Below are 27,785 nucleotides of genomic sequence, written 5' to 3'. Positions count from 1 at the left end.
ACTTAACGAAAATATTCAGATATTAAGCATTCAGCCGCACAGTGTGGAAGAGCTGAAAGAGCTTGAGGAAACCTTCAGTAAGTGCAATGATGAAATTCCTGTGTTAATGAATGAAATAGATAAAATCGTTCTGTATTTTAATGTACTAGGTAATTAACATTAAATGAACCATATTACATTATTAAACATAAACCATATGAATTTTTTCCAGAAAAATATGTGTCAGACCTTCTGCCAGAAGCATTTGAACTATACAAGAACATAGATGAAATTTGGAAATCATACTTGGCTTACATAAATTATATAAAAGAACAAATTGAAGTGTATCAAAATCAATTCAAGCTATCTATGAATATGGAGGTTGAAAAACTTAAAGTAAATGCATTAGAAATGTTGAAAATGCTTGAATATACGATGCCTATCGATGACGAAATGTGAATATTCCGTTAGTCGATTAGTGATAAAAAATAAATTCAATATTATTATTTTTAAGGGAATCCGAGCAAGCATTTAACATTATTGAAAATTTGATGACCAAACTTGAAGAACTTGAATCCGAGGAAAATAAAATAGCTGAAAAAATGCGATTGCTGGGCGTCGAATATAAAATGATGAATGTAAGTTTGTTGAATTTGAAAAGATCCATAGAAAACCACACTATAAAATTCACTCACATGCGATTAAAAATTTCTATTCAATGAAGATGTGTTATACAATACAATAAAACTTACATATGTTAGTTCTATTAATGAAACGTTTTTCAACCCTGAAGAAGTCTATTTCCTAATTGGCCACATATGTAGTTGAAAATTTGATAATAATATTGAAACCTATCATTCACATTTGTGTATCAAAACTAAAACACCCTTGGGACATAACGGGCAGCCTTTATATACATATGTTGGTAAACTTGTAAGTCATGTAAAATTTTTATAGTTGTTCCATTCTCGAAGTATGATCTACGTACTGTGCTTGAATAAGATGGACTAGTTTCTCTGGGAATTCTCTTCGTCTAAGAGCAGTTTTCTTGATCGAATGCTTATCCGAAATCAACAAGCAACAACTGTTTGTTGTAAGATAAACACAATAAAAAATCTTTAGTCAAAGTAGTGCCAGACTAATTTGACAATCCATAAAAAATTTCATTACAAAAACTACAGATAGAACGCCTAAAATGGTTTGTTATACAAGCTTTACCAATTTTAACGATTTCACAGGAAATTCAAGAAATAAGAAAAAAGCTGGAAGATATAAAGGCGATTTGGATTTTTTCTGAAGGATGGACGGCTTTTAAGGTGAAATTTTTGGATCAACAATATACAGCAATAGATTTAGACTACCTGTCAGAAAACATGATGATTCTTATGAAGTAAGTTTTACAGAAAATTAAACTCCGTTTAGTTCAATAATCTTAAATATACAGTGAATGAAAACATCATTCTGTTATAATATCTTTTGTGCATAATATGCTTTTAATTTGATTTGCAGATCTTTCAATGATTTGAAATCGAGTATTAATAAAACTGAATATCCAATTTATATATCAACGGAAATGGAAGTAACGAATTTTGACACAATTGTGAAAATAATCGTTCAGTTAAAATCATCTCAAATGAGAGAACGTCATTGGACATCAATTTCAGTGTTTTTGAAAATGTACGTAAGTGAATGGGTTTTTGATTCTGAATTATTTTAAGCAATTCATTCTACAGCTCATCTCTGCATGAAGATGTGTTGACGCTGATTGATATGGTTGATAATAAATTTGACCAATATGAAGATTACTTTCAACATATATGTCATGTAGCAAGAAAGGAATACGAAATTGAAACTGAAATCGATTTGATTGCAAACGGAGCTAATAAAATCAAAATAAATGTAAAGGAAACTAATGGAGTATTCACTATAGCGAATACTACGGAAAGCTACAAATTGTTGCAACACTATATTATGAAAGTTGACCAACTAAATTTGTCGAAATATCGAAATCCTTTTCAGAAATTAATAAACTATTGGGAGGAAATACTTAACTATGAGAAAGATCTTCTTGATTCTGTTATAAAAACAGAGCAAAAATGCAATGTTCTTCATGATCTTTTGAAACCTGCAGACAAATCGATTGACCTTCAAGATATCCTGACCACATATAGATATTCTTACAAACGATGGACCCATCTTATGAATTTTATCAGATATTCAAACTTAAGATTGGATATCTGTACGAAAGGATTGCAGCTGTTACTCGAAGTCGAAGATTTGTGCGATAATTTCGAAAGAATTCTCGATGCATTGAGAGTGATGCTTGAAAAAGAAAGAAACAATTGTTTCAGATTTTATTTGGTTCCAGATATCGAAATGATTGATCTTTTGGCGCATCCTACAGATCTCAAGCAACTTAAAAAAGCTTTAACATACTGCTTCGAAAACATTGGAAATGTAATAACTAAACGGGTGGCAATGCCACAAAAGGTCGATCGTTGGGAATTATCAGGTATCCTAACCTATGATGACGAAAATATAATGTTCATCGATCCGATAACAATAGATTATGCATATACTGCTGGTCAAACTGTGAATCAACTGGAAAGTTATCTAAGATTAGCACTAATAAAAAATGTGAAAATTTGCTTGCACAAGTTGAAGCTAAACTATTTCAACCGCATTAGTAGTGGATGGCTGTACAATTTTCCTCGTCAAGTATGCTTTAAATGTTCACATATTGAAAATACACTTCTCATACGGAATGCATTGTTGCAAACAGAACTTCTGGAAAAAAGCAAACCTTTAAAAATGTTGAAAATAATGCACAAAAAGGTAAGTAAACATTTAACAAACAGTTTTTACTTCACTTCATTTTGAGTAGCTAAATAGTAGGTCCTACATTAAACTTTTATAAATTGCTCGGCATTTCTTCGTTTGTAGCTAGCAAAGTTCTTTTTTTTTATTCCAGCTCCTTGATGGACTAGTGACAGATTTTACAGCAGCGCCCGAATCTTCCAGCATGTCGAAAAAAAAGACATTATACGACTACATCTTAACTGAAACCAATATACGAGATGTAATTGGAAATTTGCTTGCTACGAAAGTCAAAGGATTGAAAAATTTTGAATGGTTATCATTACTTCGTGCAGTTTGGAATGAGGAGAAATCAACATGTGCTATTTTACATTTGAATAGTAGCTTCCATTACGGCTTTGAATGTAAATATTATTGCGAACCTGTAACTTTTGCTGCTCACACAAATAGAATGATTTTGACACTAACAAGTGCCATAAAAAATATGTATGTGCCCTGTTTATATGACAGTCATGATTTATGTCTTGGAATTATTCAGCAGCTTTCGTATGAACTAGCTGTTTTCATGCTCGTGATTAATGGCCACCAAAATTTAAGAATCGCAAGTATTCAACAGTTCTTGATTGGCCTAACGAAAATGAAATCATGGGTATGTTTCAGTGCATACCAAAAGATTCCAGACGAGATTCGAGTAAAAATCAATGCTAGCGTTCGAAATATGATTGCTGCACGAGATAAACTGAAGATAATTGATTTGAAAAATATAAAAGAAGAAACTAGTTTTCAAATTTTTGTTCTTTCCTCTGACAAAAAGAGCATAGATTTGGATCGAACTATCCTGCGTACAATAGGCTTGGATTCGCCTGATCATCTGATTGCCACGCAAAATTGTTTATTTTCGCTAGGAATACAGGATTTTCGTCGAATGGCTCATGTTATACACAAGTTCATAAATCGTATTTCTTTGCAACTTCCGGATCAAAAACATCAATGGAGTATTTCGAATATTCGCAAAATAATTTCAACTTGTCTATGTGACTCACCAATTCCAGAAACGTCTTCCGAATATGCGATCATTGGCAGCTTGATTGTTGTATGTATAATATGAACATTTCAATTCAACTCAATCATTTAAAGATTCCAAAAACACGATAAGATAGTTGAGTAATCAAGTAACTTATGTAATAAAATATAATATAATATAATATAATATAATATAATATAATATAATATAATATAATATAATACATGGCCGTAGGAACGGGGGGGGGGGGTTTTGGGGGTTAAACCCCCCCCATGAGAGTCCAAAAAAGCAAGCGAGGTATTCTACTCTAGACTAAAAATTTTAAATTCATAATCAAATTATGATAATAGAGCAGAGATATTCAAGAGTAACTATCTTGACTAAAAACTAATGCAAAATCCTCAAAAATCCATCCCAAGCTTAAAATCTGCTACAGTTTTCAAAATTTTCTCACTGCTTCATAGAATAAGGTTGTCAGATTTTTTTCAACACGTATCCGGACAAATCCATGCTGTTTTATATTAAAACCTGGCAAAAGCCGGGTATTTTATTTCAAAATTGTCGACCAAAATCCAGGCAATACCGGGCAATTTTGGTCAAAATCTAAAAATTACTCATCAAAAATGTATAAAAAAAACTTCAAAAAACCTTTCATGATTATTTTTAGAAACTTGCTGCAAAAATTTTGGACGCATAATTAAAAAAGTTACTACACAATTTGTTTTTTTTAGTTTGATTTAAGAATGAGAATGAAAACAAACCCGGGCAAAATCCGGGGTTTTCCAATGAAATCCGGGAAACGGGGCGGACCGGACTTTTGCCAAATTTTATATTAAATATCCGGGCCAATCCGGTTAAAACCAGGCAATCTGGCAATCTGATTATAGAAATTCAGTTCTGAATATTAAATTTTAAATCAAACCCATTTTGAAGGTTCTGGTTCCATATTCCCATAACAAAAATTATATTTCGACATATTTTTGTATTTTTGATTCTGTATCAAGTTTAGGATTCTTGATATTCAGTTCCATTTATCATAAGAAATTAAGAATGGAAAGCTGCTTTGAAATCCTGGCTCAAATTTGGTTTTACATTTCATATAAAATTTGAATAATGTTTCTCGAAAATCACATGCATTTTCAGTAGATTTCAAATTATAAAAAAAAAGATTTTTTTTTTTTTTTTTTTTAACTGTGACCCAAAGATGGGTCTTGACTCAAACATTCAGTCAGCGAAACTTTTTTTTTTTTTTTGTGTAGAGAAATGAATCCAACTTAGATGAAATTTCAGGGACTAGATAAGAGAAAATCGATGTTGAAAAACATACGAAAAAAATTTCGCCTTGTCTCCCGGTGAGAAGAATTTTGTTTTATATTCATATTCGCAATTCTTAAACTTTATTTTAGTACAAAATTTAAATATATAAAGCTTCTAGGTGGCGATCCAAAATTGAAAACTCAAATTCAGTTTCAACCAGATTCACAAAACAGATCAAAAATCAATCATCAGGGCCGGATTAAGCCATTGGGGGGCCCGGGGCAATTTTTATCGGGGGCCCCTATAATTCGACTTTTTTTTATTCAAATGCTATTCCAGAGAATAAAAAATCTTTTAAACGTGTAAAAGAACTGGAGATGAGTTCAGTATACTTTCTTCAAATAGCCATGTTGTCTGCGTAGAAGATATCTTCTGATATCTTCAAATAAAAACTAGAAATTTCTCAAAAATGAAAGCTCTGATTTGAGCTGAAAAATGCAAAATTTAATTCTCATTTTTTTTAAAATACCCTTATCACCAACTTAAATTTTCTAATATAAAAAATCACCAGATAGATATTTTAAATGATTTTCATTTCATCATTGATCGTTTGGTTTGTGCTTTTTCGAGGAATATTTACCTAGTGGCAATGAAGATTTGAAACATAAAAAAAAAAAATAAAATAAACAAAATCATTTAATTTACATTCCATAGCGATACAGGCATAAGAGTTTAAGAATTCACTTTAAACCCCTTTATATTCAGAACCAAAATTAAGTGTCTCAAATCTAAATCATTATTCCAAATCAAGCTTTGGAAAACAAAATATGAATTAAAATAAAAAAGGAGATTCAAAGTTACAATCAGAGCAAAAGCAGAAATTACACCAAATGTGAATTTCAATTCTATGTCTTTGAAACACAAAAATAAACCTTTTAAATGTTATCAAATTGTTATTCTAAAAGTGACAAAAGTTTCATTCGATGCTCTCAAAGCCAAAGGTGTATAAGTGCAAAAATGATCTGTTAAAAAAATCAGAATCGAGATTAAATGTTTAAAACACAGAATCAGTTATCATTGAAAAAAATCAGATAAGAAATCCAAATTAGTTTAGTACCATAAACAAAGATCCTGAATTTGCGAAATTCAGAAAAATTATTAAACTGAACTTCAGTAACTGAAGAAACAACACAAGACTTGTAAATCTCAATTAGGTAATTAAATCTGGAAAAAGATAAAATTAAGAACACAGAAACATTCACATTAAGAAATTCACTCTATGCTACTAGCAAATCAACTATCAGATCGTTTTAATGATAATATGAGAACGATCATCTGGAAAATGATATGCTGAATTCAGGATATTTTTTTCAGTAGATGATAACATTTTAGTGAAATCAGTAGAAAATGTTTCAATACGAATTTCAAGTCTAAGGCATAATTTGGGATGAAAATTCAATGAAGACAATCAGTACTGTCGATTGGTTCAATTTAAGCAACTACAGGATTTTTCAAAGATTTAACTTTTAAAAATAGGGAGAGAAAAGGGTTTAGAATTGATAAACCAATGAAATTTCAATAATAATGATTGAAAAGTGAAAAGTTATTTTAATACGCGGTACTAAAATCCGAATACTGCCCGGGTTAAATTCTGAAATGTTTGTCAAAAAGCTTCTCTGTTCTCTCTTAGCACTGTAAGTCAATTTTGTCGAAATTAGCTGCTATTTTAGTGCATTAACCATAACTCAGAAAGTTAAATTAATAACAAACATTATTTTTGTGCAAGACGATTGTATGTAATGAAGATGAGGAGATGTTTTTCCTTTATTTTACCTGTTCTGCATAGAATATCGTTACTGATATGTTTCCATAAAAAAATGAAAATTTGAAGTGTTGTGCCTCATATTCTTCTTAATTTTTTTTCATATTCAGTTTTGTCCAGATTTTGGGTTGAAAATTTTGAAATTCAATAGGAAGATTGTGATATTCTCAGCTCGCAAAACTGCTCCTTAACTGTTTACTCTAGGGGGCCACCTTAACTTTTTTAAGACAAAAACTATTCTCGATAGATAATATTCAACAGGGGCGCCCCTTTAGTTTTTATATTTCATGTTTTCATTCCGGTTTTCTAGTTTTGATTTCTTTTCATGGATTTGTAGTAGTATGTTTAATGTAATGTTAAAAGTTTTTTTCCCTCGGGGGGCCCCCCTGAGCCGGGGGGGCCGGGGCAATTGCCCCTTTTGCCCCCCCTTTAATCCGGCCTTGTCAGTCATTGAAATGATGAATGAAGATTAAACCAGCTCTACAGAATTAAAATAATAGATTCATGAATGAGGGCTCAAAGGCTTGGATAATAAAGTTCTAATCTAGAAGTAAGATTCCTAAATCATGTTTTTCGTACATTTCAAAAATCGTATAGCAATTTGGAAACAGATTCAAAGTTCAATTGAATGAGTTTTTCAATCAACATAAAATAGTTGAGAAATTCAAGAGAACATGAACTTAAAAATTTGCTTGTTAATTCAATTTCCAAATATCATATTTTTAATCAGAATTAGTTTGTACATACAATTCAACTGAAAATCAGAAATCTAAAGTAGAATTTGAGTAAATTTTTAAAGTTATGACTCCTGCAAAATATCCCAAATTATATTAAAAAAATCATCCACAAAATTTTTAATAATGGAATTGATTCTTCATGAAAAATATTTCCAGTTAAAGAAACATGTACCTGATCTTCACTTAAAAAATCTGCATAAAATACTTTATTTTTTCAGTGTATTGTTAAACATTATTAATATTGCAGTTTTTAAAGCCTAATTTCAAACTAAAATAATAAATTTGGTTCAAGTTTGCATCAAACATATTTGATCCGATAATATCCGATATATATCCGATAAAAATATCTCTTACTGTTTTTTATTTTGTAAAATTTTATTTATTTTCATCAAAGGTTAGAATCTTAGAATTTGCAAAAGAGCTTAGAAGATTGGGCTTGTTTGATTTGAGTATAGAATAAGTTTTTTTTAAAAGAAATTGAAGGCTACCCTAAAAAGAACTTATTTTATGCTCAAATCAAATAACTTTGATCTACCAGACTTTTAAACAAATTCAAAAATTTTAACCATCGATGAAAGCAAATTTCATATTTTGGCTTCATTATAAAAATTTAGCTCACCCTTTAGGCTAAGGACCACTGTTTTAAAGTTACTTTTTTAAGGTTTTTTTTAAATGACACTTTATCATCCTTGTGGCATTCGTGTCCTCTCTAAAGTTACGATTTCATACAAAAACTATTAATGAATACTTAAACATGAATAATCATCTAGTTACAAACATAATTTGTTTTATTTTTTTTATGCGTGTGTTGTTGGGCAAAAAATCATAGGTAAAAATAAGTCACCAAAACCCCCCCCATGAGTCGGTTCTTCCTACGGCCCTGATATAATATAATATAATATAATATAATATAATATAATATAATATAATATAATATAATATAATATAATATAATATAATCTATATATATAAAAATGAATTTCTGTCTGTCTGTCTGTCTGTCTGTCTGTCTGTCTGTCTGTCTGTCTGTCTGTCTGTTCCCTATAGACTCGGAATCTACTGAACCGATTTGCGTGAAACTTGACAGGTGGGGGTATTGGAGGCAGAGGAAGGTTCCTATTGTGGTTTGAGACCCCTCCCTCTCTCATGAAGGGGGGGAGGGGCCTCCCAAACAAAAGACAATTTTTTGCATAACTCGAGAACCCATCAAGCAAATGGTATCATATTTGGCATGGGGTGGTATTTGGGAACAAGGAATATTTCTATGAATATTTGACACCCCTTCCTCCTTTCAGTGGCGTGATAGGAAGGGGGGGAGGGGGGCTACCTTACAATTTTTCATATAACTCAAAAACTATGCAAGATATTGGAACCAAATTTGGCATGGGAAGGTATTTTGATACGAAAAATATTTCAATAATTATTTGAGACCCCTCCCTTTATGCAGTTGAAAGGGGGAGGGGCCTCTTTCATATTTTTTTTAAATAACTTAAAAACTTATGAAACAAATGGAACCAAATTTGGCATGGAAAAGTATTTGGATACGAAAAATATTTCTATGATTATTTGAGACCCCTCCCTCTTTATAGTAGGGAGATATAAAGGGGGGAGGGGCCTTCATTTTAATTTTTACATAACTCAAATACTAATCAAGCAAATGGAACCAAATTTTTCATGGGCGGATATTTGGGAACGTGATATGTTCTAATGGTTATTTGAGACTCTTTCCTTCTTCCAGCGGGGTGAAATGAGGGAGGGAGGGAGGTAAGTTACATGCAATTTTTATGGCATAACACAAGAACTACAACAGCAAATGGAACCAAATTTGGCATGGAACTATATTTGGGTGCGAGAAATGCTTCTTTGAATATTTGGTATTCCTCAATCTTTCAAAAAGGTGGATGAAAAGGAGGTGAAGAGATTTCCCTTACAATTTTCAGTTTAACTGGAGATCTGATCGAGCAAATTCGAACCATATTTGGCATATGAGGGTATTTGGATACGAGAAATGTTTCTATTATAAATTGAAGCCCCACCCTTTTTTTAGCGAAAAGATATAAAGGGGAAAGGGGGGCCAAACATTTTTTTTTGCATCACTTGAGAATTAATAGAGCAAATGAAATGAAATTTGGTATCAAAAATTTGTTGAGTACAAAAAATACTTTTATGAATATTAAGTTCTCACCTCTCCATTCAATAAGGCGAATGGAAGGGGGTTGGTACCTCCTTTCAAGTTTATGCATAACTCGAGAATTTACATCGCAAATAAAACCAAATTGGGCATGGGATGGTCTTTCAATACGAGAAATTTTTTTATGTCGAAAGGGTATGCTTATTAAAAATCACGATCTCCATTCAGCTGGGGGAAGGGAAGGGCAGGAGGGCGGGGGGTGTGGTCTCTCTTATCAGTTTTTTAGCATAAATCCAGAACATATTAAGCAAAACCAACCAGATTTTATCAGTTGGATTGTTTGTCAACGATGTATTTGAAACCCTCCTTTTTTAGGGCGGAGCTTAAAGAAACAGATTTAAATTATCAGATCTTTAACACAAATGAAGATATAGCGGTTGCTTATGAATTATGTTATACTTTGATTTAAAATAATACCAACAAAACAATAAAAATTTGAATAAAGTCTGAAAATATCATTCGATTTTGAAAGGTGTAGCAACGCACACCGGGTCAGCTAGTCTATATATATAAAAATGGATTTCTGTCTGTCTGTCTGTCTGTCTGTCTGTCTGTCTGTCTGTCTGTTCCCTATAGACTCGGAAACTACTGAACCGATTTCCGTGAAACTTGGCATGTGGGGGTATTGGAGGCAGGGGAAGGTTCCTATTGTGGTTTGAGACCCCTCCCTCTCTCATAAAGGGGGGGAGGGGCATCCCAAACAAAAGACAATTTTTTGCATAACTCGAGAACCAATCAAGCAAATGGTATTATATTTGGCATGGGATAGTATTTGGGAACGAAGAATATTTGTATGAATATTAGATACCCCTCCCTCCTCTCAGTGGTGTGATAGGAAGGGGGGAGGGGGGCTACCTTACAATTTTTCATATAACTCGAGAACTAATCAAGATATTGGATCCAAATTTGGCATGGGAAGGTATTTGGATACGAAAAATATTTCAATGTTTATTTGAGACCCCTCCCACTTTTCAGTAGAAAGGGGGGGGGCTTTTTTATATTTTTTTTTCATAATTCAAAGACTAATAAAGCAAATGGAACCAAATTTAGCATAGGAGGGTATTTGGATACGGAAAATATTTCTATGATCATTTGAGACCTTCCCTCTTTCCAGTAGGGAGGTATAAATGGGGGAGGGGACCTCTTTTTTTACATAACTCAAAAACAAATTAAGCAAATGAAACCAAACTTGGCATGGGCGGGTGTTTGGGAACGTGTCATGTACTAATGATTGTTTTAGACCCCTTTCTACTTCTAGCTTCTAGGAGAAAGGATAGAGAGAGGAAGTTTCATACAATTTTTACTGTATAACTCAAGAACTACAACAGCAAATGGAACCAAATTTTTCACGGAACAATATTTGGGTACGAGAAATGCTTCTATGAATATTTGGTATCCCTCTCTTCTTCAAAGAGGAGGATGAAAAGAAGGAGGAGAGGTCTCCCTTACAATTTTTAGTATAACTGGAGAGCTGATCGAAATTGAACCTGTTGATACTTACGGTTTTCGGTGCCGCTCCGTCGGCGAAACCAAAACAGTTTGTTTTGGTTCCGCATGCTTTGAGTCAATTCGCAATTGAAACAATAGCGGTGATGATTGACGATGACAGCTGATGATGATAAACACGGTACAAATGTTTACATCATCACACTGTGAAGCCAAACAACTCAAATTGTGTTCGTGGTAACAAAACAGTGTTGCCAGATATTCTGGGTAAGAATATCAAAGTACTCATTGAGAAATGAGTACTTTCCCGGTTAGGGAATATAAGAAGTGGAAAGTGACAGTTAGCTATCGCTAATTAATATAGTTGTATTCTACTGACCTCACAGAACTCAATTCCACCACTGAAACCTGCGTTTTCAACAGAACCATATTTGGCATGTGAGGGTATTTGGATACAAGAAATGTTTCTATTATAAATTGAAGCCCCACCTTTTCAGCGGAAAGATATAAAGGGGGAAACGGGGGCTTCCATACAATTTTTTTTTTGCATAACTCAAGAATTAATCGAGCAAATGAAATCAAATTTGGCATCAAAATGTGTTTGAGTACGAAAAATACTTTTATGAATATTAAGTTCTCACCCTCCGTTCAATGGGGAGAACAGAAGGAGGGATGGTACTCCCTTTCAAGTTTATGCACAACTCGGGAATTTACTACGCAAATAAAACCAGATTCGGCATGAGATGGTATTTCAACACGAGAAATTTTTCTATGTGAAACAATTCTTTTCTTGCAGTAGGATAATAGAATTGGAAAAATGGGAAGGGAAGAGAAAAGCTTATATTTAACTTTTTTTTACGAAATTCTAGAAATGGACAAAACTTAACATGGAAAATCAATTGGGTATGATTCTATGATTATTTGACGCACCATTCTCCTTTCAGTGAGTAGGTACATGGGAGAAGGGGGTAAGGCCAATACAATTTTGTTAGCATAAGTTCTCAATTTATGCTATCGAAGCCAACAAATGGAAACAAATATGGCATGGAAAGGTACTTGGTTACGAGATATGTTTCTACGCTATAGACCCTTACGTTTTACAGTGTAGAGAGGGGAAGAAAGGAAGGGGCCCATATAATTGTTTTTGTAAAGATTAAAAACTTATCAACCAATGGGACTATATCTGATATAAGAGGATTTTTGGGAACGAAAAAATGGGTATGATTATTAAAGATCACGAACTCCATTCAGTGAGGGGTGAAGGAAAGGACAAGGGGGGCTCTCTTATCAGTTTTTTAGCATAAATCCAGAACATATCAAGCAAAAACAAGCATATTTTATGAATTGGATTGTTTGCGAACGATTAATTTGGGACCCTGCTTTTTTAAGGCGAAGCTTAAGAAAACAAATAAAAATTATCAGATCTTTAACACAAATTTATAGATCAAGATTCAGAATATAAGTTTAAGTTATCTTTGTGTTGCAAATCGAAACTCCAGCTGCAGCTCTCATTTTATAACGGTTGCTTATGAATTACGTTACAATTTGATTTAGATAAAATAATCCCAACAAAACAATAAAAATTTAAATAATTCCTAAAAATATCATTTGATTTTGAAAGGTGTAGCAAAGCACACCGGGTCAGCTAGTATAATATAATATAATGTAATATAATATAATATAATATAATATAATATAATATAATATAATATAATATAATATAATATAATATAATATAATATAATATAATATAATATAATATAATATAATATAATATAATATAATATAATATAATATAATATAATATAATATAATATAATATAATATAATATAATATAATATAATATAATATAATATAATATAATATAATATAATATAATATAATATAATATAATATAATATAATATGATATAATATAATATAATATAATCAAGTAACAATCCCGGACAAAACTTAAATACCATCAACCAATCAAATAAGATAAAGCTCCAAAACTATATGTTTAGAGTAAAAAATCACTGATAAATATTATTTAATGCGTAGTGATTAACGTTACATAAAATCATACACTTTGAAGGTGTTTAGGAAGTCCTTAAATTGCATGAGCTCCTTCCAAATTGAAAACTGCGCGAAAAAATATAAGACCACTTATAATTTTGCTTGACAAACTTCTGTTCATTTTTCATGGTTGGCCATCATAACTAACTAGGCTCGACTAGCATACCTTTGCATACTATTAATGTGATTCCGCAGATTTTTAGGGAATAGAGTGACCAGGTCAGTCTTGTGCACCTTGATGTCCAAAATCGACCACTTATTGTCAAAAGGATTAAACACGAGAAATTGGGATAGTCTTACCAGTGATTCGGACCGTACCAATCGAATAATAGATACGATTTTTTTTAGTTTTATGCTTTGGGTTAATATTTAGATGAAGCCCGATGAAGTTTCGTCGCCCTCCAGTACCCATTTTAGCATTGATTCTTCCCATTCTTTCTACTACGATCCTCCTTCCATGCTTCTATTTGATCTGTTTAACAAGAGAAAGTGACTTTTAATGTGGTGGAAGGGCGCCTCCAGACCTTCAACAGAGGTATCATCTTCTGTGAATGAAGCTCTATTATAGAGCTCTATAGTTCTTAAGTAGTGAGGGGGAAGAATTTGGAGCGGGTTCAGAAATTTTAATCCAATTCAATCGTAGAGGTATTGCAAATACTGATGGTAATATCAACATTATGTGCCAAAAATTGAAAGAATCAATGCGTTTGGAAGGCAACAAAACCCATTATCAAAAAATCGACCCAAAGTTTAAAATTAAGAAAAAATCAGTATTATTCGATTGGCACGATTCAAACCAACAGTAAAACATCCAAAAGCTTCGTCCTGAACCCTTTGACAATTTCTGGTCGATTTTAGAGCTACAAGGGTACGGAACTAACTTAACGAACAAAAAAACTATTTTACTGCGTTGGGGTCTATCTGGTCACCCTATTCCCCCAGACACCTTAATTATCATGGCTAAAAAGTAGGTTAAATCATGAAAAATGATCGATTGAAACAAGTTTGTCAAAGCAAAATTATACGTGGTATAAAGATGAAAAAATAATTCAGTTGATTTATGATCCTTTAAAAAAAACTGTTTGCTTTATCATTTCAGAATGAATTCACGCCAAGCTTACCTAAACATACAATTGATATATTCACTGACACCGTTTCGACTTATTTCTCTATTGAGGGAGATACGATTGAATGCGTGGGAATAGATCCTCGTATAAATGAAAGCATGAACCTCCTTAATTTAACGGTAAGAAATATGAAGGATTAGGATTCTATTCATGTAACCTTTATTTCACCCCGATTTTTCCATCTGAAGATAACAGAAACCTTCGTTAGCAAAGTGCAACAAATAATGTCCATCTTGTCGATGCATTTACCTTTAGTTCTCATAGGAGGTGTCGGCAGCGGTAAATCAAATCTATTGAAAATAGCTCTTGATGTTTTATCAAACGGTGGCGATCGTTCGATTCGGCCATACTTTTTATATTTCGAACAATCTTCAAAACATCTACCACTAAATAAGGATCGAGTGGATAATATGATAACGCGTTTATTGAAATCGAAAAAACATATAAGAAAATGCCTTATTTTTGATGGCACTTTGCCAAATACGCTACTGGAGCATTTTACCACTGATAATGAATATATAAGTAGCGATCTTTCAAAGATTTCATACGATTCTGTATCATTGAATATCGTTTTCGAAATATGTGATTTAAGCGAATGTGATCCGGCTTCATTAAATAAAACCAAAATTGTATATGTTGACGAAGGTTGCGTCGAGTGGAAACAAGTAGTTTCATCATGGTTGTCTGCAAGCACATTACATGAGAATATTAAAAATCAATTTGTTGAATTTTGTGATCAATATCTCGAGCAATTTGTAAGGTTTAGAACACAAAACTCTGATAACATGTTAATCAACACAGATATCAATATCATTCGAACATTTATCATACTGTTTGAAAAACTATGTATAGAGTATCAAGAAGAAAATCGCCAGTATAGTGAAAATGTTCCAATACCTGTCATAAGAAAGATGTTCGTATTTGCTGGAATATGGTCTATAGGAGCACTGATGAACGAAAAAGAGCGTGAAAGATTTGATATTTACGTACGTGAACAATTGGCTGATTCAGATTCTTGTTTTCCTCTCAAAGGAACAATCTTCCAATATTACATTGAATCCAATGGAATATCGTCGGATTGGGTAATTTGGAAATCGTATCACATTGATAAAAAATTGGATGATTCCTGGTAAGTTATTTTGATTTTTTTTTAAGCTTTTAATTGAAGATTTTGAATTTCTCCAGCGAATTCGTCTTCCATTTGGAAAACATTCCATGTTACTATTTTGTTAAGCATTTCGTAGATCTGAATCTCCCTATATTACTAACAAGTGATAAATCTAACGTAAAATCAGCAATGCTAAAACATATATTAGAAAGAAATGGTGATGAGCATACAATTTGCAGTACAATTATTAGCAGGAACACACAGTCCCAAGATTTACAAAATATTCTCAAGGCATCATCTTATAACATTGCAAAAGAAATATTATATCCTAAAAATCGCAAATCAATGACATGGTTAATAGAAGATCTTCACAACACCCTTGACCAACAAACAGATACCGTGGAGTTTTTAAGGCATTTCACTGAGCACAAATTTTGGTACGAGCATGATATGCTTTACAACTTGAAGAAAACCAACGTGTCGACGACAATGAAAAATCTACATTCACTGAACAATAACAAATTAAACTCCTCAAGGCTTTTGAACAAATTCACCGCAATCAACCTGATCCCATACGATCAAGAAACTATGGCATCAATTTTTAGCGTAATAATAAATGCTCAACAAAATAATCTCCTGAGGATATTGGCGCCTTCTACTGTGGACTTAATACTTGGACTTTCAGTGCAATTCCCTTCTTCTCCAAACAAACCGCGATATCAGTTTTCCATTAAAACAGTTGCTAGAATCTTGCATGGTTTTCTATTATCTAGCGCCAAAACAAATATATCTGATAAGAGTTCATTGCTGAGACTCTGGATATACGAATGTTATCGTGAAACGTACGATCTTCTGGAAAGAAATGATTACAAGAAATTTTATGAAATTTTCAACAACGTTGTTTCCACAAACTATGAAGCTACTCTTCATGGTGTTTGTCCTGGTAATAAAAGTCCAATATTTACCAACGTGTTGAGTGAAAAATCGCTGAATGAAGATGTGAAAGATGTTAATCTGTTACGGTAAGATTTGTGATAAATATATTATGTAGTTTTTCATTTTTCCAATATTCTTTAATTTCAATATTCAGCTGATTTATTTTAGTTAATGAGCCCATTTATTTTAGTAAATAATTTTTTCTAAATGTATGTTTAATATTTATTTTTTTTAACCTTCTTTCACAGCGCTCATGCATGTGCAGCACTAGAAAAATATAACTCAAATCTAATGCCACATGCATCTTCTCTTGAGCAGGCCACAAAAATTATGCGAATGATAAGAATTGGAAAACGTCCTATGATTATGGTTGGAGAAATAGGTAGCGGACGCAAATCAATTTGCGATTTGGCAATAATGATGCTCAACCACAGTCAAGACAAGCTGGCTCTAATAACAAGTCATTCCGACAATATCTCTAAAATTTCCGAACAGAAAACATCTGAAATGATTACCACGAAAGAAAAATCGTCTGATGAAAATAACACCGAAAGTAAATTATCCGAAGGAAAAACTCAGTCCGCTCTAAGTGAAAATCGATCTCAGAATGGCTCCGAAAATCAATTAATCGAAACAAAAGCTTCCAACATAATAATCGAAAATTGTAGAAGATACTTTTTGTTTCATCTCGATATTTGTTCTGAAGATACGATAGAAGTCTTAAATGCTAAATTTAAAGAACTCTTTAGTCAATGCTTAATAGGCTATACAGTATGTTTCATTTATATGGATGTGAGTGAAAAAATGAACAGGAATGCAATGGAGCTCATGGACCACATCATTGTTAAAGACACGTTCCTAGGGCTTTATGATTTTAACACTTCCACGCCTTCGATCAGCAAAAACGAGTGGTTTCTAATAAGAAATAATCTACAGTTCATTTGTTGCGCCCCGAAGCAAAACGACTTATATAGGTAACTAGCAGATTTAATCCGGCCTTGCTCGGAATCACATAAAATATAAATCAAAATAATCGTTTGACTTTTCGAAATTTCGGTTGTTTTGTATATATCATTATAATTACGCGAAGTTATGTTTTGTTTTTTAAAGTTTCGATTGGGATTATTCACAAAGTTTATCGTTTTCGTTGGCAATCGCTTAAATTTCTAAAAAGATTTCCGTTGAAACCTTATTGAAAAATTATTTTGCATGTTTTCAATTGTATGTGCTTTTTGCACTGTTCAATTCCACACTGTTTTATGATTAGTTTTTTAGAAGTTCCACTAATAGTTTTTGAAGCTATCAAAAAACACATCATCTTGAAACCGAAATCACCCATTTTATAATGTTATGAAAAAGGTGTTGTTTGAGTTATATCTACAAGTTGGCACGAAAACCATTTGCAGGCTCGATCCTGTAGAAAAAACAAAAATGATATTGCTTTTTCAGTACAAAATATTCAATTTTCCCATACAAACATAATAGTTCAAATATTTCATCAGGTATTCGTTTTGAACCCTTGCTGAATAAACATAATCAAGTTTTGATAATAAAATGGTAAATTTGTTTGAAAGACCCTTCAAAATTTTGTAAAAGCTCTCATACGATCCGATCCGATACATACTAAAGTTTTGTCAAAACGAGTTCATTATGACAGTTTTTTTTTCTCATTTGCCTGTAAACTAGTGATTTGTGTACTGAAATTTCAAATTATTATGATGGATTTTGAAGTTATTGAAAATTTTTGAATAAATTTCGAAAACACATTGAATTCCCCTTAAAACAAAAAAGCTTTGTCACATGTTCAGAAAAACATGTATTTTAATATTTCAATATTGCTGCAAATTTCATTTAATATTCATATTTAATCGTATTTTATATTTATTACATGAGGGTAGTATAATGGAATGAGAGAGAAAAAAAGGATGTAATTCCATGAATTACAAAGCATATAACTTTGTCTGAGATATAAGAGCAAGTTCACTGGTGTTGGGAAAAAGTGGTAGAAATTTTGACATTTTGAAAATTTTACCATGCAAAAATGTTTTCAAGATCTTGGGGTGTTGTATTTTTTTACAACACTGTTTCCATTTCAGCCGACTGTGATAGAAATATTGCTATTTTTGCACCACAGCATGCGAAAATACAACACGTGTTGTAGAAAAACTAGAAGGCCATAGATCTTGAAAATGTTTTTGCATGGCAAAATTTTCAAATGTGCCGTAAGTGTCGAAATTTCTACCACTTTTTCTCAACACCAGTGAACTTGCTCTAACTGTGCATTCAAACCCATCGCTACAAAAAAAACCACTCACATATAAATCATAATTATTTCTCTTTCAATGTATATGTTCAATTCGTCTTTTTTATTTTCAACATTGCATATTTCGAATGTCGTTAAAATTTATTAATTTTGATTTTTTTTATTTAAGGTTATTTGCGAATAATTATCCAGCATTGGTAGGATTTGCAACAGTCAACTGTATACATTCGTTGAATGAAGAGAGCCTATTCGAAATATCAAAAACGTTCATGACACAACACATTGTTTTCGATATTCCTATACTAAGTGAAAAGGATCCCTCAAAGGTAACAAAACTGTGACATATGTGTGTAATCGTGTTTAATTCACCCGGCCGTGTGTGATTGCTGTGTTTTTCAAAATGAATTATTGTCTTTGGACTTTAAAGACTAAATTGTTTAATGAAGGCCTTATCGTTATTATGGCATTTTGTTGATCTGGAAAACACGTGCTTCGATCTATCGATCTACCACTGTCTGATCGATAATTTCGATATACAACAAATCTCTGAGGTATAGGCCGTTTAAAATAGTAAATTAATTGCAATTTTTTTTTTCAATTCTATGTTATGATATACAATTTGCGGAGGACAGTTTGTAGCTATAACTACCTAGTTGCTTAGAAGATATTCCTGTTTTACTGTGTCAAAAAGTTGCAATCTTTAAATATCAATAACGCTAACCTACCGCTTAATGTCCATATGCTTAACAGTTTGCAATGGTGTCGTTTGAACTAATGTCCGTACTCTATAGGGCTCGAAAAAGGGAAAATAAAAACTTGATAAATTTTATGCGATTGAAGCCCCATCAGAAGACCCCATGTTCAATTTCAGGTCGATTTAATCACGGGTTATTCTGAAAAGAAAATATATTATATTTTTATTCAATCACGGAGTATAGTTTTTCCTAACGTTTGAATTCTAACAAACATTTTATTTGACGACTGCATTTGGGAATAGAATTATAAGGGTTAAGTAACGATAAACTCGCAATATCTATTTGACGAAAATATGCCACTGGAAGCCTTTATTTGAAATGTTTGCCATTTCCCGAAAAAACAATCAATTGCAAACATTGTGGTTGCGTTGCGAGCCCAAGAATTAGTATCGAACTCAGTTGTACCTAATAGATTTTTTAATGATTATTGTATCCTGGAAGTCTTTAGCAAATTCTCTAAATTATATTAGCGTCTGGAATTTAAGGCACACACCAACTACGTGATTGACAAAGCATCCAGAAGTCTCGGTTTCATAGTTGTAAATAAGCGCATGGTAATTTTGGATATGCCTATATATACACAATTTTAACACTAAGAAGTGGTCTTTTTGAACCATTTAACTTATTTTGATCACGCTTAATCACATGAGGGTTTGATATGCGTTTATTTATGCAAAAATACGATAATGATTACATATTCTCTTTATTTACTACAATAACAGAAAAGAAAACGTGAAAGCTTAGTACAGAGCACCGAAGACCGATTGAATCAGTCTACTTCAGAAGCCATTTCAAGGATGCACTCCACTGGAGTAAGTGAAATAGAAAATTCTTATCCCAATAACGCAGTACTGGATTGCTGGTATTTTGAATTACTTCAAGTGTTCAAAACGTATGTTTGTATACAGTTAAAAAACATGTCGAATTTTTATTTTTAATAGAACATGCTTTTTTAGGTCTTTAGAAACTCGTCGCTCTATATTGATCACAATGTATCGGAAATATTACACAGGAATTCAAAAAATCATTGAAGCTGCGCAAAACGTTATTACGCTTCAGGAGGATTTGTCAGCTCAAAAAGAACAAATAATAGAATTTCAAAATGAAATTCAAGCTTTCATCATGGACATTGAAATCCAAACCGAACAAGCTGACGAAAAGAGCAAGGAAGTTGCAATAAAACGGGAAAAAATAGGCGAAGAAGAAATTGTGTGTAAACAACTGGCAGCAATAGCAGAAGCTGATCTATCAAAAGCAATGCCAGCTTTGAATGCGGCTATCGCTGCGCTTGACTCCCTCAATAAAAAGGATATGAATGAAATCAAGTCCTATGCTCGACCACCAGTCAAAGTTGAACTGGTTCTAAATGCAATAATGATATTACTTGGAAAGGAACCTACTTGGGCTGAAGCAAAGCGACAGTTGGGAGAGCAAAAATTTTTAGATACTCTTCGTAACTTTGACAAAAACAATATAACTGATAAAGTACTTAAAATAATTGGTGGATACGTCCGTAATCCTGATCTCGAACCTAACAAAGTTGGAATTGTTTCCAAAGCAGCAAAATCTCTCATACTTTGGGTGAGAGCGATTGAGAATTATGGGAAAGTTTACAGGTAAACAATTTAACTTAGAGATAGTAGATAACTCTCTGCATGAAATATGAATTCGGCGAAAAAAAAAATTTATCATGAAAATAACTAGGTATATTGATGCCATTATTTTTTTTTTTTCAATAGTTTTAATTGCTTAAATTAAGAAGTTCATATTAAATCAAACGAATGACATATTAGAATAAGTATTTTTAACAACATTTTTTCATACCGGTATTTGAAGTTTTCTTATACCGTGGTTGAATTAAATAGAATCTTTCGATTGCTTTGATTCTTCAAAATTATTCAACCAAGTAGGCTTCCAACACATATAAGAGTTTTTTATTTGATTTTGCAAATAATATGAATGTTTTTTTTCTTTTTAAATAATCTAAATAAACCCGGGTAAAATCCTAGAAGCTTCAAGCAATATCACATTTAAAACAAATTCTTTATTTGATTTATGGGCAAGTTTGGATATATTAAAAAAAATCTGGAATAAACGATAATCAAAGTATGAAGCGATATTTCTCCTGTACGCTCTACAGTGATAGATACTCGGATTAAACTAATATTTATTACTGAAACCATAAGTTTCTGATGATTGTGTATCTTTTTCAATACAACTTTAGCATACTATGTAAATTATCTAAAATCATTTGACCAACAATTTTGAAAAAACTGTTATTGTATGAATTATAAAACATATATTCGGCCTATTCGGCCGAATAATGAGCTCAACTATTCGGTAAGCCGAATATTCGGCTTAACGGTTTTTGGCGGTGTTTGGCAACGATTATTCGGCCGACCAAATATTCGGTACATCTCTAGTTTTAAGGGACTAATAGTTTTATTTATATTTGAAGGTTTGTTGGACCAAAAATTAAAAAAATGGAGGACGCTCAAGCTTCACTGCTTGAAAAACAAGCCATACTAAGAGCTGCAGAGAAGGAATTGGCTGATTTAGCACAACGTTTGGCTCTTCTTCGAAGCGAATACGCTGCCAAAATTCAATGTAAAAAAGAGCTGGAAGAAAAAGTTCGTCTGATGGAAATAAAACTTGAACGAGCGCAACAACTTGTAGAAGGATTGAGCAGTGAAAGAAGTAGATGGACTAATACCGCGGACAGTCTTTCAAAAGAATATTCGTTTGTTATAGGAGATTCGCTTTTAGCAGGTGCCTGCTCAGTTTACCTGGGATCGTTATCATTGCATCAGAGAGAAGAACTAATATCATCATGGAAATTGGATTTAGAAGCTCATGAAATTCCGTTCTCCGAAACTTTTAAGTTGATAAACTTCTTTCACACAACGGAAGACGTACAACATTGGAATAATTTTGGAATACCGTTAGACAATCTTACATTAGAAAACGCTGCAATTTTACTCAATAACAAAATTCGTCTACCAATCATTATAGACCTTCAAGGAGAAATACAGCAATGGCTATGCCAGATGCATGATTCTTCGAAGATAAAAATTTTTGATTTTAACGACACTATTCCAGAAAAATACATAGTAACGGCCCTCGAAGCTAACAAAGCCACTCTAATTAATGAAATTCAAGCTCAAAATGTACACAACCTTTTTGCGATAGAAAAACTATATTTCAAGGTAGCTACAAAGATCTCAAAAAAATCGAATATAAACTTTTTTCTCTTGAGCAATGAAAGCATCGTTTATAAAAATTGGATGAAGAAATCCTTCAAAATAATCAATTTCGTATTTGGGAAGGATGAACTAGAAGATAAATTATTAGGTACGTAACACAACATTTTTCATCATTTCAATATATGAAGTGCACAATATTTTTACGTTTCTGTGGCCTGAGCGTGGTAAGATGGTAATCGTTGGTCCACTGAAGGCATGGAATCGATTCCCATTTCGGTACTGGGTGTAAGATGCTAATCTTAATTTTCCCACGTTGATCAGTCTCTAGAGCCTAAATTGGCTATGACGTTGTTATAATAAAAATTGTATTAATTCAAAATAAATATTTTTCTAGGTGTTGTCGTGGAAAACGAAAATCCTTCATTAGAAGAACGCCGCAGACTGATAGTTCAAACAATTATTGAGAACAGAAAAACACTGGCAGAACTTGAAAAAAACATTCTTGAAATACTGAACGAAAGTAAAGTACCTCTTATAGAGAATGATGAGCTTTATAATGTACTTCAATACTCTAAACAAACCGAAGAATTGATGAATACTGGACTTGCCAATGCAGAAGAGGCAAAAACGGACATTGAAACATCGCGGGAAATGTATCGATCGGTGGCATCTAATGCAAGTTTGATATTTTTTGTCATTGATAGTTTAAAATTATTCAATACTCAATATTCCTTTTCATTGGATTGGTACTTGCGAGTTTTCGATAATTCGTTGACCAAGAGTATGAAATCACAAATAATACATGAACGACAGCATAAAATAAATGATTTTCATACATACAATATTTTCAAGTAAGTAGAAAACTTTTATTAAAGTATGGTAAGTTGGTTTTGCGTCAAATCAGAATTTTTATTTTAAGAGCAAACCGACATTTAGAAGAAATTATGGTATGCTCTAATTTGCACCTCGTTTATTTACACCTTTTAAATGGTTATTTTAACCCTCTACTGCATGAACTATGGATCCGTTAAAAAAAAAATGTCAACAGAAATAATTTTATTGACCTCTTACTAAGCAAATTTTGCCAAAAAAAAAAAATATTTCAATAGTTATAATTGTTTAAAATAAAATAAAATTATCCTAATTTTTTAAGGTTTTATAATTATTTATTGAATTTTTTTATCAATTTACTTAGAAAACATTGAGACGAAACTTATACTATGTTTGTACTAATTTTACTGCTATTAAATTTTTTTGACTTTTTCAGAAACCTTATATTGGCCCTGAAACCAGCCGATGCTCAAATTTATGCCTTTATTTTATGTACAAAACAACTATACGAACAAGACAAAATAAGTATCAGAGAGTTTAAGTTTTTAATTAACGGAGCAGGAAAAATTGACAGATTGGAACAAGTTGAAAATCCAAATACAACTTGGATTACTTCTGTTCATTGGGACAACATTACTGAGCTTGATAAATTACCAGGGTTTAGAGGAATTGCTCTCTCTTTTGTAGAAGATAATATGGAGTGGAATGAATGGTACATATCTACAACACCAGAACTAGAAAAGCTTCCAGTTAATTGGGAGCGAAATTTAACACCTTTTCAAAAATGTATGGTTGTCCGATGTTTACGGTTAGACAGATTCCAGCCCTGTTTGAAGAATCTCATAGAATCGAATCTTGGGAAAAGATATGCGGAGTTTTGCTGGCCCTCGGTTCTGGATGTTTTGAACATATCTATAGCAAACATTCCAATTCTGTTCATATCACCTCAACAGTGGAACCCTCTCCTGGAAATAAAGCGAGCTGCAAAAGCTTATTCCGAGAACACGGTACCAACAGTGGAATATTATAATATCAGTGGAACATCCCTTGAAAGTATCGGTCAACATATTAAACACTGTGTGCAAGAAGAGAAATGGCTCTACATTGACGATATCCATAAATCGCATGAGTTTCTATTACAATTAAATCAAGCTTTTCAGTACATGGAATCATTGAATTCTAAATCGTCATTCCGTTTGATGTTGAAGACTATCGACAAAGCGTGTATCCCTTCCAAAATTCTAAAATATTGTTCGAAATTTATGTATACTGAACCAACGGTAAGAATATCACGATTTTGCTTGTAAATAATAGTTTCATGATCCACCAAATATTTCAAGGGTGTTAAATATCACATGAATGGCATCTATGAACAATTCGGGGAGAAGCAGTTTCAAAAGATAACAAAACATCAGATGATTTACAGAAAATTGTTTTTTAACTTGTCATATTTACAAGCGATCTTGCTAGAAAGAAATAAATTTCAACAATGGGGATGGTTGGAACAGCAACATTTTAGTTTTCTTGATTTCCAGGTAGTAAAGTTCTGTCAAAAATAACATAATCATCTAACTCAATGTAAACATTTGTTTCAGCTTATAGAAAAAAATATTCCATATATTATTGATGAGCTTATTTTACCAAATCAAGGTTTGAAAAGCAAGCTTCGTGGTGCGGTAGATCAATCTTCAGAAACTAGTTTCGCTATAAAACTATGGAAATTTATGCAAAATATTGTCTCATCTGTTGGTTATGGGGGTTAGTATAACCTATATAACGTATAAAATTATTTCAATGAACTGTACTAAACATTGGGAACGAATATCTTTTTTTAAAGGTTCAATCAATAATCAATGGGATGAAAGAATTTTGAACACCCATTTTAGAGAATTATTCAAACCAGAATCTATTATCCAAGTGCAAAATACCGTTGTTTTATCGAAAGATGTTCATCCTATGCCGCGTGATGGAAACTACAAATCGTATGTCAATTTTATTATGAATCAACTGCCACACAGTGATGCAGCAAGCGTATTCGGACAGAATGAAAATGCAAATATCAAATATTTAGAATCACAATCTAATTACATGCTCGAAAAGCTGCAAGGTGTACATCTGGAAACCAAGATAGATGTGTCAAGAGACTCCAGTGAATATGATATCGAATACAGTAAGGTGCGTTTTCAAATGTCCGATGTAAGATAAGAAACAAAACTCATAACTGAATTCATTTTTTAGGTACAGAAAACAGCTGCCGAGCTGTTGTTGGCACTTCCTGTTAGTTTAGACTACGACAATGCTGTTAGGATTGTGAGAACAAACAGAACGCCAATCTCAGAAAGCCTTTTGAATGAAATCAAGGCATACAACAAAATTCTTGATGTTGCTAGAAAAAATCTCGAGCATATCATTAAAGTACTGTCTGGAGAGTTTCCGCTGTATACAGAGTCTTTAGGCTTAATACAGTGTATACAATTCAATAGTCTACCCAGAAAATGGATTCATTATCCCTGCAACAAACATCTTTCAGACTGGATAGTTGAACTGAAACAAAGATGTGATTATTTTAGGAAATGGTCTGAAACCGGTCATTTTGCAAATGACCTGATGTTGCAAATGTTTACAAAACCTAAAATTTTCATGGGAAATATGTTGAAGGTGAGTCATATTTTTGCTATGAATATTGAACACTAAACCTACCGACACTTCGTCTATAGGTACAACAGTGGTCAACGAAGGTCCTTGGTTGTAAGGATTAGATCGATTAGAACACAGTAGTGGTGATTGCTAAAAACGGCGCGAAAATCTATTAAATCTATGTGCGTACTATAATTAGAAAAGCGCCGTGATCCTATTAGAATTTTGAATCTGCTGTCAAAGTCATTCCAATCGCGCGAACAACTTGTTGAACTGACCATTTTGTAGTAACAAAAACAATCAATACGATTTCACTTTAATTGAAATCTTTGCGCTGATGACCTATTTTTGATTTCAACAATAATTGTATAGAAATTAAACAAGCGAGTCAGGAAAAACTATTTCTAATTTTGAAAGGAAACTCGGTATCGAGTTTTCAAAAGGGCGTATGCCCCAAATGTAAAAAAATCGCTTTATCAGCTGGGCGAAAAAACCTTTTGAACCTACTCACTTGTCAGATGAATGGTTTGCATTGGAATGTGAGCTTCGGAATTCCATAAAAAGCTTTCGAAGCAGCAAATTGAGTCAGGAAAAAATTAATGTTTGTATCAAATGAGAAACACATATATAGGTATATATTTTTTTAGAAACGACAATAACGAAAATTTTGATATTCAAGCTATAGCTGAATGAGATGACAATATCTCACAAATATTTAAAACTTTTACCACAGATGAATTTTCACCCAGGGCGGATTTGAATTGATTTGAACAGCAAAATAACGAAATTGATTAATTTCTTTCACACTTCATTTTTTTTATTTGCACTTTTAATACTAAGAGTGAACAATTGACCGCTCATATTTATATTCCACATATGTATGTATGTAGTTTAAAAAATGGTGAAACAAAAATAAATTAATAATAGAAAATGATTTAATAAACATTACAGAATGTTATGTGTTAAAAGTTCTCAAAGTTTACTAAAAAACATATTAAAAAATTCTTTTCAACTAACGTTTTATTTTGAATATTTACAGTTTTATTCTGCAGTTAAAAAAAAGCCATTAAGTGACCTTGGATGGTCCACGTCAGTTTCTCTTACAATGAACCCTTTACTAACGTTATCTCAAGATGAAGGATTTCTTATAAGAGGTCTACTTCTTCAAAACGGATCATGGAATATAGAGAAACAATGCCTACAACTACCTCGGATACTAGAAATGAACTGTCTAATGCCACCAATTATTTTTAAACCATCTGAACGTGACTATAATCATCAAACCGAAGATACTTACTACTGTCCATGTTTTATTTCCTCGGAACGTTCGACGAATTCAATAATCTTCAAAATATGCCTCAAGAATGGACAAGTACAGAACGAAACGTGGATTAAGTATAATACCGCATTGACTCTTACCAATTAAACCTCATTTAAGAGTGTAGCACTTAGAATAATCATTATCATGAGTACATTTCGAATAAGTTATCATGTTTTGGGTATTAATAATTGAGTTTTCAGTACTTAACATCAGATAATGATTTTTCCATGTTTTTTGTATACCAAATATATTTACTATTGTAAACAGATGAAA

General features: G+C 32.4%; 1 protein-coding gene across 3 annotated transcripts; it reads left to right on the top strand.

Annotated features, from left to right (window-relative positions):
• On the top strand, positions 1-27,785 carry LOC129748783 (dynein axonemal heavy chain 2-like). Of its 3 annotated transcripts, XM_055743525.1 has the most exons (22): positions 1-149; positions 212-434; positions 494-617; positions 1,218-1,369; positions 1,489-1,656; positions 1,713-2,814; positions 2,951-3,889; positions 14,431-14,577; positions 14,647-15,587; positions 15,644-16,588; positions 16,751-17,476; positions 18,935-19,091; positions 20,243-20,412; positions 20,477-21,136; positions 21,979-22,871; positions 23,118-23,574; positions 23,991-24,834; positions 24,895-25,089; positions 25,150-25,312; positions 25,392-25,729; positions 25,793-26,212; positions 27,231-27,785. In XM_055743525.1, the coding sequence occupies exons 1-22, from the start codon at positions 107-109 to the stop codon at positions 27,615-27,617; spliced, it is 10,194 nt and encodes a 3,397-aa protein (XP_055599500.1). In that variant the 5' UTR covers positions 1-106; the 3' UTR covers positions 27,618-27,785. The 3 variants fall into 3 exon arrangements, with proteins under 3 accessions (XP_055599500.1, XP_055599501.1, XP_055599502.1); XM_055743526.1 differs by lacking the exon at positions 27,231-27,785 and having other exon boundaries at positions 25,392-25,724; positions 25,793-25,965; XM_055743527.1 differs by lacking the exons at positions 1,218-1,369; positions 1,489-1,656; positions 1,713-2,814; positions 2,951-3,889.

Source organism: Uranotaenia lowii, chromosome 2 (genome assembly GCF_029784155.1).
Source record: "Uranotaenia lowii strain MFRU-FL chromosome 2, ASM2978415v1, whole genome shotgun sequence".
In the NCBI taxonomy this organism is placed as follows: Eukaryota; Metazoa; Arthropoda; class Insecta; order Diptera; family Culicidae; genus Uranotaenia; species Uranotaenia lowii.
This window is presented reverse-complemented; position numbering and strand designations above follow the sequence as displayed.

Excerpts from the sequence above, each read along its gene's own strand:
- LOC129748783 (XM_055743525.1), top strand. The coding sequence starts at position 107 with ATGAATGAAATAGATAAAATCGTTCTGTATTTTAATGTACTAG. Across the intron at positions 20,413-20,476 it reads TTACTTCAAGTGTTCAAAAC|GTCTTTAGAAACTCGTCGCT; the intron begins GTATGTTTGTAT and ends ATGCTTTTTTAG. Across the intron at positions 21,137-21,978 it reads AATTATGGGAAAGTTTACAG|GTTTGTTGGACCAAAAATTA; the intron begins GTAAACAATTTA and ends TTATATTTGAAG.